The sequence below is a fragment of the Nelumbo nucifera genome, chromosome 2, assembly GCF_055504915.1.
Source record: "Nelumbo nucifera cultivar China Antique chromosome 2, China Antique-T2T, whole genome shotgun sequence".
NCBI classification, from domain to species: domain Eukaryota; kingdom Viridiplantae; phylum Streptophyta; class Magnoliopsida; order Proteales; family Nelumbonaceae; genus Nelumbo; species Nelumbo nucifera.
In genome coordinates, this window is record NC_142650.1 from 73,872,340 (window position 1) to 73,890,097 (window position 17,758).

Sequence of the window (17,758 nt, forward strand, 5' to 3'; positions counted from 1 at the left end):
ACATGGCTCTGATACCATGTTTGGACTGCTGCTACAGTAACCCGAACCAAGCAAGAGGAGGAAAAAGAAGAGGGAGAAGAAGAGAAGAAGAAGAAAGAAAAGAAGGAACTGTCGAATCTGATAGGTAAGCCCTATCAGTCGACTCCTTAATAGTTATTAGTCTCTAATCACATTTACAAAGACTAAACTGCCCTTACTTAAGTGTGGGGCAGAGTGTCTCTAATAAGACTGCCACATAAGCAAACAACTTAACAAAGATAAGATGACTAAACTACCCTTATTCGGCTCACTTTAACAGGATCCAATCAGTTAAAAGTAGCCAACCTTCTAATTCTGTAAGCTGAAGTCTCAGAATGAAAAAAAAAAAAAAAAAAACAAAACAAAAAAACAAAACAAAACAAAAAAAGAATAGCATTTGATATAACATGTCTATTTTGACTAAAATAGATGCATTCCATGTCATCTTCCTTGTTGACTCCAAGGAATTATGATACAAAAGATCCATATCACCTTATTGCCTCAAGTCATAAAAGCCTTTTAACTGACAAGTTTTCATGTAATTTAGAAAACGATGTTTCTAAACAAGCTTTAAAATAACTAAAAATGATCCAAAGGTGTGAAGTGCAGTTGATAAAGTAACATATCATCAATGTTAGTACAAAGGTGTGAGGATCTCCAATACCACCTTCATGATGATAAACACTGTAAAATCTCAAGATCATGGTTCATACCCAAATAGTTGGAAGTAGTCAACCTTCTTCTGATTCTGCATATTAAAACTCAAAGAATGAAACAAGAATAGCACTTGATGTAACATATCTATTTGCTTAAAAAAGAAACATACCATGTATTGCTCCCATCTTATCTTCCTTGTAGACTCCAAGGGGTGAACCATGGATAGAAAGAAGCATCTCACCATTCTTTGGTAATCTTCGAGTTTTAGGTGTCATTCCAACAGATAGCCTCTGGGTGCTGACCTGTGATTACAGTTAGGAACCACTAAGCCACTCCATACACCTTAAATGGTATATAGGATCAAAAAGAGCATCAAGGAAATACTTTACACAGAAACAATAATATCAATAAAAGTATGGATCCAGAATACTTGATTCACATACCAAGGCCTCCATGAGCCAATAGTATAATAAGACCTAACTACTTAACAACAGCAACAATCATTGTTAAAAATGAAAAGTACCAGACAGATGCAGAGTCACAATTGACCAAAGCTTCTTGGCCTCTTTTGTTCCTCGTTTACTAGTGTAAAATCTTAATTATCTCCTTCATTTGGGTAAATTACTTAAGTCTCCCCTATGTTTGACAAATGCTTTAACCCCCCCCCCCCCTACTTCGACCTCTGCAAATTTCTTCCTTGACATTTCCAATATTTTTTTTTTGATAGATAACAGAAACGTTTATTAATAAAAAGATTAAAAAGGAGGATATAACGGCAGGGAGGCGTAAAATTTCTTAACCCTTCCTAAAAGTTTACTTCATATTACAAAGCTGCCCAGAAAAGAAAAGCTCTTCCCACCCCTTGCTTAGCCAAAGAATCTGCCAGGAAATTGGCACACCTTTTAGTCCACTAAACTGAACTTCCATATTTTGGGTCAAATGTTTAATTTTCCAATAAATTATACAAACCCCTTCAGTTAGTTTGAAATCAACAACTTAACAGAAAATGATAATGTCATCCTTTTAAAAAATTAAAAATTCCCAGTTTGACCATGTATGACACCATTGGAGTTTCCATTGACAAAATACCCCCAAAAGGTTCTTCTACATATTTCAAGAAATTAAGACAAGAGCCTTTTGGGGGTTATTTGGTCAATAGAACTCCAATATTCATTCATGGGCAAACTGGGGATTTTAAAGTGTTCAAAAACATGACATCATCGTTTTCGGTTAAGTTCTTATAGTCAATCAAACGGATCTGTTTGTATAATTTCTCTAAAATGTCAAGGGAGAAATTTGCAGATTGTCAAAATAAAGGGGAGGTTAAAGCATTTGTTAGAAAACACAGAGAAGGTTTAATTAATTTACCCCTTCATTTTTTTTCCTCTTACATCATCATTATTTTCAGTTAAGTTCTTATCGTCAATCTAACAGATCTGTTTGTATAATTTCTCTAAAATGAACTTATCAAAACAAAATCTCTAAAATGTCAAGGGAGAAATTTGCAGATTGTCAAAGTACACGGGAGGTTAAAGCATTTGTTAGAAAACACAGTGAAGGTTTAATTAATTTACCCCCTCACTCTTTTCCTCTTACATATTACACATTGCAGAGAGACTTAAGGGGTGGGAACAGAGTAGGGTGCATGCGAGGTCCATTGACCTTACCACGGAGAGCATGCAGTTACAAAGATTTGACCATATGCTTCCACATACCTCATTATAGTTTCTTGTTACTCATTCTGTATGCTCACTTATCAAAATACATTTTTCTTTTAGATTTTTACATGATAGATTTGAAAATTACCAAGATTTTTCTTATTTAATCAGTATCAGAACAAAGAAATTTTATTTATGTAATATAATAGTAGAGTTATCTTAAAGCAATTAGAGGGGCAATAAGAATTAAGTTGGTTTAATGGTATCACTGCTGATAAAAGCCACAAATGCTTGGTACACCAGGTGACCATTTGTTACCCTGCCAGCATATTTGGTGCCTTCCAGTTCCTTCAAAAAATGCACCACTGAATGGGCCCTTTAAGAAAGTGCCTCATCATTGGCATCCTCATTAGAAAGGAGATGAAAAATAGAAACATGGCATGCATATATGCCAAAAACTCACAAAGACAACAAACCACTAAACTCTGCACTTCTAGAACTCATACACCTTTTCATCATATTCATACTTTTTGAAGTAGGTGGAGCTTCCTGTTCTATATTCTCAAGAAAGTTTGATGTTGCCAATTTGCCATATGAAGAGCCATAGCAAGAGAGATAAATGTAACTTCAACAACCAACAAAGATCTAAAGAGAGATTATCTAAGTAAAATTTTGTTAATTTTTTTGTTATGATTTATTTATATTCATTTATGATAAATTTTTTTCCAAAGCTACATGGATTCCCCATTTTATAGAAGCTTTTGTACACCTTATGTTATATCCTCTTTCTTTTTATTCTTGAATAGTGTTGAAAATTTATGTTACTTTTTGAAATAATTGTACAATAGTTTATCTTCAAATAATAAGAATAATAGAAAGACTTCGTTTGTTGGGGTCGGCACATCAGATGAACAGTGTTTTTCTAGTGATTCCGGAATTGATAAATGTACTAATATCTAGGTAAGTAACAAAGTATAACCTATAAGCCATGAAGATATGGAACACCACTGAGATCAATATTGGATGAAACATTGTATGATCATTGATCAAGAATATACTTACTCCAGGAGTTTGGAAAGCATCTTGCAAGCCAAGCATCTGCGTTTCTGATGGTTCCTCCAAAACCTAGAAAAGGGAAAGATCAGAGTGGAAGAAGCTGAAAGAGGAGAAGGGAAGAATGGAACTCTTTTTGAGGTTCAAAAGTTGCCACAATAACAAAAACGTGGAGTTACATACCAAATCAGGGATCTGCAGGTTTGCAGCACCTACAAGGCTTGTTTTCACTGCCAAGAAATCAAATGCAGCTTCTGTTAAAATACAACTAGGATATGAAATTTATGCAGCCTAGTAAGTAAATTTACCTGATTTACTAGAAAATTCAAAACCACCAAGTGCTGGCATTGCACTGGTGCAAGCAGGGTATGCTATGGACATCAGATGTAGAAAAGATGCATGTATATTACTATCATCAGCATGACTAATGGATAAATGACCATCTTTATCCTTCCATCTCACTTCAAATTGCCCTTTTTCGTTTCTTACTACTGACAGATTAGGCAAAGTTTCCTTGAAAAATTGTAGTGCAGGGGTTTGCATCTGTTCCTTATTAAAATTTGAGCGAAGCAACCGCAAGCCAGTTAGCAGATGTTCAATCTCCACATCACGAATAGCCCTGGTAGCTGCAATTCTCCGTTCAACTGTATGCAAGAAAACAATATTTAGCACTTCCAGATCTTCTAAAGAGAATGAATAAGGAATAAAGAATGGTATGTATAACAGAAAGACAAAATTTTATCAATTTCTTATTACTAAATTATATTTACAAACTGCATATGAAAAGAACATTTAGGATAGCCCTGCATTCAACACATGCCATCAAAACAATTTCAATCAACAAGCTTTCTTACAAATGCAATATTCAGAACATCTAAGCTACTAAAGATATATTAATATTTTTTTATGAACTCCAAAAAATATTAATATTTTTATATGTTAAAATAAAAAAAAAATCATGTATTTTCAAATCATACGACTGAATTCAACTAAGCCTTGTCCCACCTATATGGGCTGAAATCTTGTTCAACCATTCCACTTAATTTGTAGCTATTTGCATAACTGCACTTTGGGAATGACTAGTTCTCTTTAGGCATAAATGAGTGTCTTTCTATCATAGACATACTATATAATTTGCAAATCATGTTCACAAACCATTTTCTCAATCATCTGTTGGCAAATTTTTTATATTTATCTAATTGAAGATCCACCAAAATATTCTGCCAAACTTTTCAAGGGGTAGATCCCTTGGACCTTTCAACATGACAACCAACCTCCATCCATTCTTTGAATGACCCCACATGCCCATGTATGTCCCTCAATTTGGCATCACTGGTCAAAAATATCAAACCCACCCAAGTCCTAGACAAAACTATATAGCATTAACTTCTTTTCCGTAAACCATCATCATAATCTAAGTGTTATCCCAACTATATGGCGTTTCCAACATGACTAGTTCTCTTTAGGCATAAATAAGTGTCTTTCCATCAAATGAATATCAAAAAATTATGAAAACATTTTCAAAACCCAATATCATAGACATACTATATAATTTGCAAATCATGTTCACAAACCATTTTCTCAATCATCTGTTAGCAATTTTTTTATATTTATTTAATTGAAGATCCACCAAAATATTCTGCCAAACTTTTCAAGGGGTAGATCCCTTGGACCTTTCAACATGACAACCAACCTCCATCCATTCTTTGAATGACCCCACATGCCCATGTATGTCCCTCAATTTGGCATCACTGGTCAAAAATATCAAACCCACCCAAGTCCTAGACAAAACTATATAGCATTAACTTCTTTTCTGTAAACCATCATCATAATCTAAGTGTTATCCCAACTATATGGCGTTTCCAACATGAACCCTGTTTTTTCATTCCGTTCAGTTCAGTGCCATTCTTTACCCATCTCAGTCCAAATCAATGCAAGAACCCTTATTTATGTAAAGAAAGAAGATGAGAAAAAAAAAACAAATCCAGTATGAAGATGAGAAAAAAAAAACACTGTAAATCAACAAAATAAAATCCATATAAATCAAATCCAGTAGGAAACTAAGAGATTCTGCAATAGAATAATAAAGGAAGAAGATGAGAGGAAAAAAAAAACAATTCTAAAGAGAACTTCCTAGGAGTTTATAAATCCTTTGCTTAATAAGATCATTGTATAATAAAAGATAAAAAGAACAATAAACTTGCCCACTTCTCAACACTCCCCCTCAAGCTAAGCATAAAGATCAACCATCCCCAACTTGCTTACATAGTGGCCATGCTTTGTCTTTTAGACAACTTTAGTGAATACATAAGCCAACAGTCCATCAGTGCCAACATATAGAAGACATACTTCTCCAAAAGTCACCAATTCGCTGATAAAGTGCTTGTCAATCTCAATATGCTCAAGTTTTGTCATTTTATACTACATTATGGGTTATGTTTATGGCTGCCTAATTGTCACAAATACATCATCATGGCCTTAACATATATAGTTCCCAACTCCTCCAACAAAGATCAAATCCACAGCATCTCTAAAATACCATGTGCCATTACTTGATATTCTACTTCAACAATATAGCAAGTAACATTGTTTCTTTCTCCTCCAAGAAATAAGATTTTTTTTATGAATGAGTATAATTTATTAAATCAGAAATATTCTACTTCAACTACCAAGTGCTGAACTCCTAATTGTTCTGCAATTTGAATACCTTGCACCGCCGCTAATATCTCAGCTCTAGTGGAGTCTCCTATTCCCACGGGGCCTGAAAATAATGCTAATATTTTGCTTTCATTATCTCTCAGCACCCCTCCTATCCCCGATGGGCCTGGGTTTCCTTGGCTACTTCCATCAAAATTTAGCTTTAACCATCCTTCAGGTGGAGACATCCACATTACAGATTTCCTGTCCCTCCTTGCATGGCTGTTAGCCACCACTATCCAATTTCTCCAAAAATCATCAAAGGAGAATGTATGAAATAAGTCCATAGTTCTTAACCAATGGATGGCCCTAGTTAAGATACATTCCTCAACAGCTTGAGAGCTTCTTTTCTCCTTAAAAACCCTTGCATTCCTTTCTTCCTAGATTGTCCACAAGGCAGCTGCTCTAATACATCTCCACATTATTTTTCCTTTTTTTGTAGGCCACACAAAAAAGGAAGGATCGAACAGCTCACTTAAATCTGCGGTCAGATTCCACCTGCGCCCAAACAAAGAGAAAATCCAACTCCAAATAGCACTAGAAAAGGAACAAGATACAAGTAAGTGAGAGCAATCCTCACCACTAGCCCTGCAAAGTACACACCAGTTAAGGGACAAACACAAAGAAGGCCTTTTCCTCTACAAGCAGTCCAAGGTATTAATCTTTCTATGAAACACCTCCCAGCAGAAAATAATAATTTTAGGTGGAACCGGTTTAGGCCAAATCTCCTTGGTTGGAAAGCCCCACTGTCCCTGGGAAGAGAAAAAGGAATTTAAAATAGGAAGCACAGGTAAAGTAACCTTTTGGGTGAGGGGACCATAATCTCACATCCAAACTAAGAGGGTCCAAAAAGACACGGCCAAGAAGGAATAACAGATCTGAAACACTGTTAAGTTCATCATCCCTCAAGCCTCTCCGAAAGCCAAAGTCCCAACTTAAAGAGGGGGGTGAAACAGGAGAAGGGAGAAAATGAGAGAACTTTTTCCTTGTAAAGGCAAATAGAATAGAGAGACGGAAATTGGTCCTTAAGGGCAACATTACCCACCCAAATGTCTTTCCAAAATAAAATAAAGGTACCAAAATTGACATCATATCTGACAAAGTTGAGAAACTAAGGGAGGATACTCTGGATTGCTTTCCACGGGGAAGCCAACGTAGCTTGACGTGATACACCCGCATCCCATCCATTTTCTAGTCTACCATGTATGCTAGCTATCACTTCGTGCCACAACCTCTCCCTTTCTCTAGGTCATCTCCACAACCACTTTCCTAAGAGAGCTTTATTCTTGAGAGTTAACCTTCCTAGTCCCAAACCACCTTCCTCTTTACTTCTACAAACTATTTCCCAGTTAATTAGGTGGTCTTTCTTTTCCTCCCTTGGCTCCCAAAGGAAATTTCTCATTAATCTCTCCAACTTCTTAGCTTCCATATTAGGAATCCTAAACATGGAGAGGAAATAGACTGGTAGGTTTGCTAGGGTAGCTCTCAATAAAGTCACTCGACCCCCTATAGAGATATAGTTCTTTTTCCAAGAAGTTAGTATTTTCTCAAACTTTTCCAACACTGGGGTCCAGAAGCTACTCTCTTTTGGGTTAGCCCCTAGAGGGAGACCTAAGTACTGCAATGGCCAAGTAGCGACGGAACAACCTAAACAATCAGCCACATATTGGATAATCCCCTCATTCATGTTAACACCTACCACACAACTCTTCTCCAGATTTATTCTCAAATTTGATACCTCCTCAAAGTGTTGTATTAATGCTCTGAGATTCCTCACTTTTTGTCTGTCACCCCCTTCACAAAATATTATGATATCATCAGCAAACTGTAGGTGGGTTACCCTAATATTGTTCATTCCTATCTTCTAGCCACTCACTTCCTCTTCCCTATCTGCCTTAGAGATTAATCTACTGAAGACATCTGCAACTAATGTGAAAAGAAATGGGAAGAGTGAGTCACCTTGTCTAAGGTCTCTACAAGTAGGGAAAAAATCTTTGACCACCCCATTCACCAAGACTGAATAATGACAGGAGCTAATACAACCCTTTACCCAATTGCACCATCTATCTCCAAAACCATAACACCCAAGGACCTCTAGTAAAAAACTCCAATCAACAAGATCATAAGCCTTCTCTAAGTCTAACTTACATACAAAACCTTGATTCCCCGACTTTCTCATGTCCTCCACACACTCATTTGCTATTAGGATCTGATTTGTTATTTGCCTTCCCTGCATGAAGGCACCTTGTGCTTGACTAATGATGGAGGGTAGTACTACTCGAATTCTTAATGACAACACTTTAGCCAAAATTTTATAGATACTTGTAACCAGACTAATCGGCCTGTACTCCTTAGGGTCCTTCACATCTATCTTTTTTGGGATTAGGGCTAAGGAAGTGGCATTCACTCCAAGGCTCACCCTTTTTTTGTCTACAAACTCCTGAAACACCCCAATAAGATCTTCTTTTACCACATCCCAACAGTCCTGATAAAAAGCCATTGTGAAGCCATTTGGGCCAGGTGCTTTGCGTCTATCCATTGAGAATATCACCTATCTAAACTCTTCTTCACTGAAATCCCTCTCTAACCAATTTACTTGTTCTTTAGATAACCCATTCCACTCCAAATCATCCAATATTGGCCTATTATTCAATGGTTTTCTATAGATTGATTTAAAGTGATCCACAAACATTCTCGTTATCTCATCTTGATTTGTGACTTCCTCCCCATTTACCTCTAACTTGGCCACAAAATTTTTCCTTCTCCTCCCATTAGACAACGCATGGAAGAATTTTGTATTTCCATCCCCTTCCTTGACCCATCTATGCCTTGACTTTTGCCTCTAGGAACTTTCCTCTCTCAGAAGAACCTCTTCCAAATCCTTCTTTAAATTTCTTCTCAAATTCCTTTCTTGTTCACTCATTATCCTTTGGGCTTCTTTGGAATCTAATTCTTCAATCCTAGACACCAAATTACTTTTTTGCTCCTCTATCCTCCCAAAGTGTTCCCTGTTCCATTCCTTGATTTTGGATCTCAACCTTTTCAGCTTTTTGTGGAATCTCACTCCCTTCCACTTCACCCCTCTTACCTCTTCTCTCCACCACTCCCCAATCAGGTGCACAAAATCCAAGTGAGTCAACCACATATTCTCAAATCTAAACAGTTGTGGACCAAGGGCTAGTGTTTCAAGACTTAACCGGATAAGGCAGTGATCAGAAATGACTCTGGATAAGGCTCTAGCCATCAGGTTCCTCCAATGGTTCTCCCACTCTTCATTAAAGAGGAATCTGTCTAATTTCGAGCAAAGACGGTTTTCTTGGAAATTAGACCAAGTAAAATTGGCTTGTGAGAGGGGTAACTCCTTTAACCCACAAATATTAATGAATTCATTAAACTTTCTCATACTGGTTATGACTGTTCTTTGGGGATTATTTGATTCATTACAAAATCTAATTACATTGAAATCCCCCCCCAAGACACCAAGGGCCCTCCCATAAACCTCGAATGCCATGCAACTCTTCCCACATCTCATTCCTCTCTCTATATGTACTGGGCCCATAGACATTGGTTAGAACCCAGGTAAAGCCATCCCCCCACATTCCTCACCTTTAAGGACACTGAATATCTCCCTATTAGCTCCTCCATTGATTCTACTGCATCCTCCCTCCATAATGTTACTAAACATCCAGACGTTCCCCAAGAAGGAGTTGAAGTCCAACAAACTCCTCTTGATTTCCACACACTTCTGACCCACCTTCTATCCAATTCTGCTAATTTGGTTTTTTGTATCAACACTATATCCGGTTTCTCTCTTCTTAGTAAGTCTTTAATTGCCCTTCTCTTTCTTTCACTTCCCAATCCTCTCACATTCCAGCTGATGATCTTCATTGAGCACTCCTTTCAGACACCCTTCCCAAGAGACTCCACCTTACAACAGAATCCTTCTTCTCTCCCTCTCCCACTGAATTCAATATCACCCTCAATATCTAAGATTAACCTTTCCACTTCTGATCTTTTTTTTTTTTCCTTTTATTATTCCCCTCATTCTTCCTAGATAATGCATTAGCTTCAGCCACCTCTCCCTCCAAGTTGGAGCTTTTGTAGTATTCCTTCTCTTGAGAATTATCTGCTCTCTCCCTTTGATCTAATTCCTCCTCCTTCTCCTTATACTCCTCCAACAAAGCGCAAATCATTTCCCATATTTTCTCCAATTCCTCCTCCTGTCTCTCTCTGGGTTTCCCATCTTATTTCCCCCAAGAAATAAGATTCCCAACCACAAGAGTACAATAGCTTAAGTAAACCTCCTATAATCTATAGATCCATCCCAATCTACGTGTATAAAACATTGTATCTTCAATATGCCCATAATCCAAGAATAAAATACCCCAGCATCTCCTTCAAGTATGCCAGAATCTTCTCAAATGCAACTAGATTGGTGTCCCTAGGTGAGTGTAAATACTGATAAATAACACTCACCGCATAGGAATATCTGGCCAAGTCATACATAACTATTGACTGAACAACAATTAGTTGGGGTATTAATGTCTTATTTGTCACTTATTAATTACTACTAATGAGGGGTATAATTGTAACTATACTCATTACCAATATGTTTAAATAAGAGAGGACCAGCCACTAATGGTAGCTAGAGAAGGACCAGCTACAAGATGATAACTGAGATAAGAACCAACTATCCAAGTTGAATCAACTTGAGATTCAAGCAGCTGTTAGCTGCTACCAGAATCTCAAGGACAAATTAACAGCTGAAAGTAAATATACAATTTAATAATAAATGTGCTATGAAAGTAAACAACTGTAAAGAAATACATGTAAAGCAATTAATGTAAAGTTAAGTTAGTAGGATCAGTGATGTTAGTAGCTCAGTAGCTGCACTAAGAGATCTTGTGACTTGAAGATCTAAAAAAATGAAACAAAATAAAAGCAATGTCTGGAAGATCACAAGGATTCAAAACATTGCAGTTATTTGAGGATGTTAGTAAAAGTAAACTAACAAACAAACAAACAGCAAAACGTGAAGAAAAGAAACACACACAAGGCACACAAGATTTTTATAGAAGTTCGGCCAACTCTGCCTATGTCCTCTACCTCAGACCACGACTGAGGATTTCCACTAACCAGTTGGACTTCCTGGATGCCAACAAAGCCTTTACAACCAGCAAGACTTCATGGGTGCTTGCAAGACTTGAACCAATTGGACTTCGTGGGTGCCAACAAGACCTAAACCAATAGGACTTCTAGATGCCTACAAAAAGTTGTAGTTGGGCTCAATAAAAGTGCCAACAGGATCTTAATGGTGTTCAAAAACTTTGAAAACCTACCTGCTTACAGATATTTCTTTTCTAGCACAGTGGCAAGTTGACAACAAGAGAGCTAAAAATACTTAGCTCAGTGAAGAGATTTGCAATAGATGGGTGAGATTGTACAAGATCAAGGTCTTTTCAGCTTTTCTCACCTTTAACACTATTGAAGCTCAAGAATCTCTTCAAACGACTCTAGCCATATTGCTCTCTCTGACAAACAACTATACACAATGTACAAGGAAAACACAAGTTGTTTTTCTCTAGCTTTATTTCAATCTCTTGCTTCTTGTTTTTGAATCAAGCAAAACTCCTCTATTTGTAGAGGATCTGAGAGCAAGCAACCGTTTTTTAGTTGTTAGAGGGATTTTCCCTTTCTTAGAAATGATTCAAATTTCCTCCAATATGTTAGGAGGCTTTCCATAGATGGCAATAGCCATTTGAGCCTTCAAATGGTCAAATTTCTTTGAAGTAATCGACTATCAGAGTTGCTAGCCGGCTACTTGACGAAGGGAGGAACCTTTATTCTCTCATAGTCGATTAATTCCTCCATACCAGTCAACCAATATCATTTTGAACTCAGTCTATCTGGATTAGTCAACTATGCTTTTTTGGGTAGTTGACTAGTCTTCTCAAAAAGGGCATATTCATGCCTCAACTGTCACAGTTAATCAGCTATGCCTTTTGGAGTAGTCGACTATATCTCACAATCCTAGCATTTTACACTTCGGCTTTCATAATTAGTCAACCATGCGTTTTGGGTTAGCCGACTATGTCTCACAGTTAGGCTAAACATGCCTCGGCTGTCATAATTAGTCAACTATGCATTTCCGAGTAGTGGACTACTCTATAGAGCCTGAGCAATCTTGCCTAATAGACAATCAAACTAGTGATTTAAAAGGCGCACCTAAGACGCGCCGAGGAGCACAAGCAAGGCACATTTTAGGGTATACGAATCGCTTAGGTCTCAGGCACAACACTTTTAAAAGGCATGCGCCTAGTACACCTTGCGTGTTAACCCAAGCGCACACCTTTCGAAAATTCACTTGCTTCGCTCACTGAAGCTCCAAAAAACCCATATTTGCTAATGTTGCTCATTCATTCATCCTAATAAAAAATATTTGTAAAATACACTATTACACTTAAGGTTATAAAACCTTTTTTATAGGGATTAAGAATCTAAGACCCTAAAATGAACTTGTTTGGGCTTGCCTTGAGGGGCTTGGTACAAAGGTGACTCATAGAATCAGGAATGTGTAATGTTTAACATCACATTATTTATCCAAAAAAAAATGTTTAACATCATGTTAGCTTTTTGAAGTAATGCAATTGGGAAAAAATAAAGAGATTAAAAATTTACATGACGGAATATGTTTTATATGTTATGCTTGGTTTTATTTTTTTAATTTTCATTTTAAATATGTATTACATGTTATGCTTATGTATTTTTATTTGAGATAATAGTCTTTTTAAAACATTTATTTTAAAATTTAAGTTTATATTTTTAATTAATATTGTGATTATATTTTTAATGTTTTTTTTTTGTTTTTTGGCAATTTTTTGAATGTGTTGGTATTTTTTGAATTTTTTAGCATTTTTGCACCTTGCACCTCGGGTGCAAAATGGCCCTTACACTTTTTTGTGCCTTGCACTTTTAAAAACTAAGCCCCAACACTTAGAAACCTTAAAAATTCTTATCCAAAAGTTTGAGATCTCTTCCATTGGCTTTCAAAATGCATTTTTCCAATTATAATCACTTGTTTAAGTCCAAGAAAACCTAGGAACCAAACCTATTCTAGCCATTGGTCTCTAAAGTTGCCTACACTGAGCTTAGTCTCATTAAGACTCTAAAGAGTGCATCATATGCAATTGATTACATCAGGATCCTAAAAGATAGACAAAATTTGAGCACAGCTTGATGTACACTTCTCCTTAGAGAGTTGTTGTAGTAGTTGTCCATTCAGTAGCCTTGATATGCTTGAATTGCCTGGTATACGTACATGGATTTAAACCCTATGGAGATTGCAATGAAGACACTCAAGTAAGTGACCACAGTGCACTCACATTGTAATCGGAAACCCAAGTTTCCACACTTAAATAACAAAGGAATTGTGTCGAAGAACACCTAGTTACAACTGGCATAGCCTGAAAATCTCTACAATGCAGTCCCAATCAAAGTCTTAAATCACAACAAATAGACACACTCACGATGAAATGTACTGAACAATTATCTCAACACAAAAGTCCATGCAGTTCAGCACAACATCGTGGCAGTTCTTGCGTTGCAATGACACATTACCAAGGTACTGAAGGCAATAGTCTAACATACAAAAGATCTACGAAGACAAACCAAAACATTAATGTTTCAACCAAAACGTGTAAGGCATGAAAGGCTTTTAGAAGCAGGGTTGTAGCTGAACTTGTGCTAACATGCAGATCCCGAGGAGAAGAGTAGAAACCCATACTGGCCCATATCAGCCCAACGTTCAAAGTATCAACACGTATCGGCCCATATCGGCCAATACATATCATGTTGGTGGCTTCCCGATACGCCCCTCCAAGGGTTGTATTGGGTCAGACCATGGTTCAGAGGGTAGTCGGGCCTTAAACCGACCCCTCTGAATCGGTTTTGAAAATAAAACTTAAAAAAAAGTACCGATACAGGCCAATACGCCTGTTAAAGTGAGCCGAATAGGGGTAGTTTAGTCATCTTATGTTTGTTAAGTGGTTTGCTTATGTGGCAGTTTTATTAAGACACTCTGCCCCACACTTAAGTAAGGGCAGTTTAGTCTTTGTTAATGTCATTAGAATCTAATAACAATTAAGGGGGTCAACTGAATGGGTAGTCCATCAGATTTCGACAGACCCTTCTTTTCCTTCTTCTTCTTCTCTTCTTCTTCTTCTTCTTCCTTCTCTTCCTGATTCGAGTTACTGTAGCAGCATTCAAAACATGGTACCAAAGCCATGTTCCTGGCCTACTTCAGTTCGTAAAGCATCTCAGCAGTGTTCGTAAAGCATCCCATGACAAACATATGCCACAATGAAAACTAGATATCTAGTTCAGGAAAGTTTTATCGACTAGAAATTACAAGTTCGGAGTATATACTTGAAACAAGCAAAGAAACTTTTAATGCCAAAGGCCACCTAGCAAAGCTCGCATCATTTTCTGAAAATAATTTTCCATGGGCCAGGTTTTGAAAGTTGAAATACTTTATGATTTAATTTATGAGGAAAAAAAAAGGCATTTTATAGAATATATCTAAATCAGATATCTTACAAGGCCCTCAACTTTAACAATTTAACAATTTAACCAGCAAAGATGCTGATCATATATTATTTAATGATCAAAGAGAAGAAGAAAAGGGGGAGGAGAGAGAAAATAAATGCAAGTTACAAGTGAAAAATGGAACTTTCACCTTCATGGTCATTTGATGTATCATATTGCTTTTTGACTTGTGGCTCCTTGCGGTTACCGCCTAAGTTGTTATCAAGGGTCTCAGATTTTCTTTTGGCATTTTTCCTGGGCCTTCCTCTTGCCATTAAACAAATATTATGAAAACAAACTCAGATACTATAACTTGACAGAGGCTCTCTTTACACCAATGAGAAGAGGTCCTGATGAGGCCATATATGAAACTGCTTCTTTCTGTAGCATCATACATATTAAAGATGTAAGATAGGCACATGGATAGATAGGAAGTGAAAAAAGAGATCCATCAGATTATAAATCATCATAATGAAATACAAATATAATATAGTTATATACATAGAAGCATACATAAGCAACCCAGATTTGTACATGTTACACTGTGTTTTTTATCTTATGCTTTGTGCCTCAATAAATGTTCTTTCTTGAGATCTAAAAATAGTGCCTTAGTAAATGCCGTCAACTACAAAAGAGAGAAATTGTTGACTGTTCCAACTGCCAGAAACAAAAAAAAAAAAGTTAAAAAATGTTAAAACTGTTAATAGTTCTGTAATAGTGTGGCACAAGTGCACTATAGTCCTTCAACAAGGGGAATTGAAGGAAGAGGCTTTTTCACAATGGGATTGGAATTCCTAGTCATTGATCATGGTAGGAAAACTCGGGGACAGAATGGAACCACTTAAGCCTGCATTTTAGGCTCGGATGAGTTAGTGCAGTTGATGCCGAGTGGGAGTATAGTTGACTCAATAAGATAATATTACAATAGGTGTCGAAGTCTTCAAACCAAAATGCAGATACATTTGATTATTAACTAAGAATCACTTCGACCCTGATTTCAAAAAGGAAGAATGTAGAAACATTCAACTATTAACAAAGTTGTAAGATTCTATGTTACCTGGTTCTGTAGCGTTGTCACCCAGTGCGGGAGGTGGCCAGATTTGCAACGGCAGCGCAGCGGCGCGTTCGTAGTAGAAGATGAACAGAACAGGGGCTACTGAGAAAGAGAGGGGGAAAGAGGGAGGGAGGGGCCGCCGGTGGTGAAAGTCGACAGTGACCGGCAGGGGAGTTGATGGTTGAAGCGTGAGAGAAATGAGAGAGGAAGAGAGTTAGGGATCGAAGAGAAAATATGAATAAAAAAAGGGGTTCGACTATGATATGGAAAAGATATGTATATGCAAATTTTTTAAACCACTCCCGCCTTGGGGTTGAGGCATCACTTCCACAACTGTGGCGCGGGATCAAAAGAACAAAAATCCACGTGGACCTCGGCTTCACCGCCCTTCAAATTTGGGCGTATGACTTTTGGAGATTGGATCTGCTCCACATAAAACGCGCCTCACACGTATGTTGTTTTTCACGGTCTCAATGCACGGTGGATGTGCATGTGAGGCGCCCAACTGTGAAGAGCATATCCCGTTCCTGACCTTTGTATATAACTAGCGGCGTGCCCCTTAGTGCAGGGCTAATAAGTAATAAGAATGCAATAACACATTAAATAAGTAATTTTATTTATTTAAGCAGATTTAAAGTTTGTTATTTGGATAAATAAATCAAATTAATTTAGTGTAATTTAATTGATTAAATATGATAAATTAATTAATTATTAATTTAATTAATCTAATTAAATACTTAAATTATATTAGTTATTCAAATTTTAAAACAATTAATTTTATAATTACAATTAATAACTTTAAAATAATTAATAAAATTTTAAAAAATACGTTTAAGCAAAATTAAGTAACTTAACAAATGATATGCACTATGACATTTTAACAAGTGTATATTATTGGAAGGGTTGGGAGATAGGGATGGTTGGGAGTGGTTGAGTTCTTGGAGTGAGTGAGTGAGAGAAAGTGAAAGAAGAGAGAACGTTTTAAAATATTAGCTCGCTTTTGTTTCATGGAATTTGATTGAGACGTTAAAGAGATGTAGATAACAAGACCTGGTTTGGCCCCAAAATTATAGGTTTAATCCAAAGTTTTGTGTTTAGACTTGGTGTGGGCTTGCCCCTACAAATTTTTAGCCCAAACTTTGGCCCAATACTTTAGCCCAACCCGATCTCACATTAGGCTCACAAACTTCCAAGTGAAGGCTTGGACCTAGGTTTTTGTTAAAGCATGGCCTTGGGCTTGAGTGTGCATTAAGCCCGCAAGTTTCCAAGCTAGATTGGTTTCCAATACTTCAATCCCAACTTAGGGCTTGCTTAGATGAAACATAATTAGAAGGCTTAATTAATTATATTGATTAATTAATAAATATATTAAAAGCATTTATTATCTTGTAAATAATATTAAAAGTTCATCCAATACTTCAATCCCAACTTGGGGCTTACCTAAATGAAACATAATTAGAATAATTAATTAATTAATTGAATATATATATATATAAGTTCATGTAGAGAGTGGTTGAAGATAAATGAAAATTTGAAAATAAAGACGAATGAAAAATTAGAAATAGTAGTATTGTAGTGGGAGTAGAGAGAGATACGGTTGTCAACAGTTCGGGTCCAAGTAGAACTGAAAACAACCCGACAAAAATTACTAAGGACCTGGAACCAAGATTGGCTTTAGTCAGTGCAAGCCCGTGCTTACATCGTTCAAACAACCTCTTGCAACCTTACATTGGGAATATCTTCCCATGAAATAAAGCACAGAAGTACGGAGATATTCCTAATGCAAGGTTGTAAATGATGTTTAAAAGGACTTTGCACTCATTGAAGCCAAACTCCCCAAACCTAAACTAGACCCGACAGGGTTTATAATTTTAGACCCATAACCAAACCGATTAGTTCTCAGGTCAATAAAGTCTAACCTAATGGACCTAATTATAATAAACCTATTGAAAATAATATATATAATATTTAATTTATTTAATATATTATACATTTAATATGTACATATTAAAATAATATGTATATATATATATACATA

General features: G+C 36.6%; 1 protein-coding gene across 1 annotated transcript; it reads right to left on the reverse strand.

The window, feature by feature from the left end:
- Positions 1-432: 432 nt before the first annotated feature.
- Positions 433-15,950, reverse strand: LOC104604165 (uncharacterized). The gene is made up of 7 exons (XM_010268424.3): positions 15,724-15,950; positions 14,818-15,047; positions 3,695-4,030; positions 3,570-3,616; positions 3,396-3,458; positions 845-977; positions 433-766 (listed from the first exon to the last, which is right to left on the reverse strand). The coding sequence occupies exons 2-7, from the start codon at positions 14,939-14,941 to the stop codon at positions 750-752; spliced, it is 720 nt and encodes a 239-aa protein (XP_010266726.1). The 5' UTR covers positions 14,942-15,047; positions 15,724-15,950; the 3' UTR covers positions 433-749.
- Positions 15,951-17,758: the final 1,808 nt, after the last annotated feature.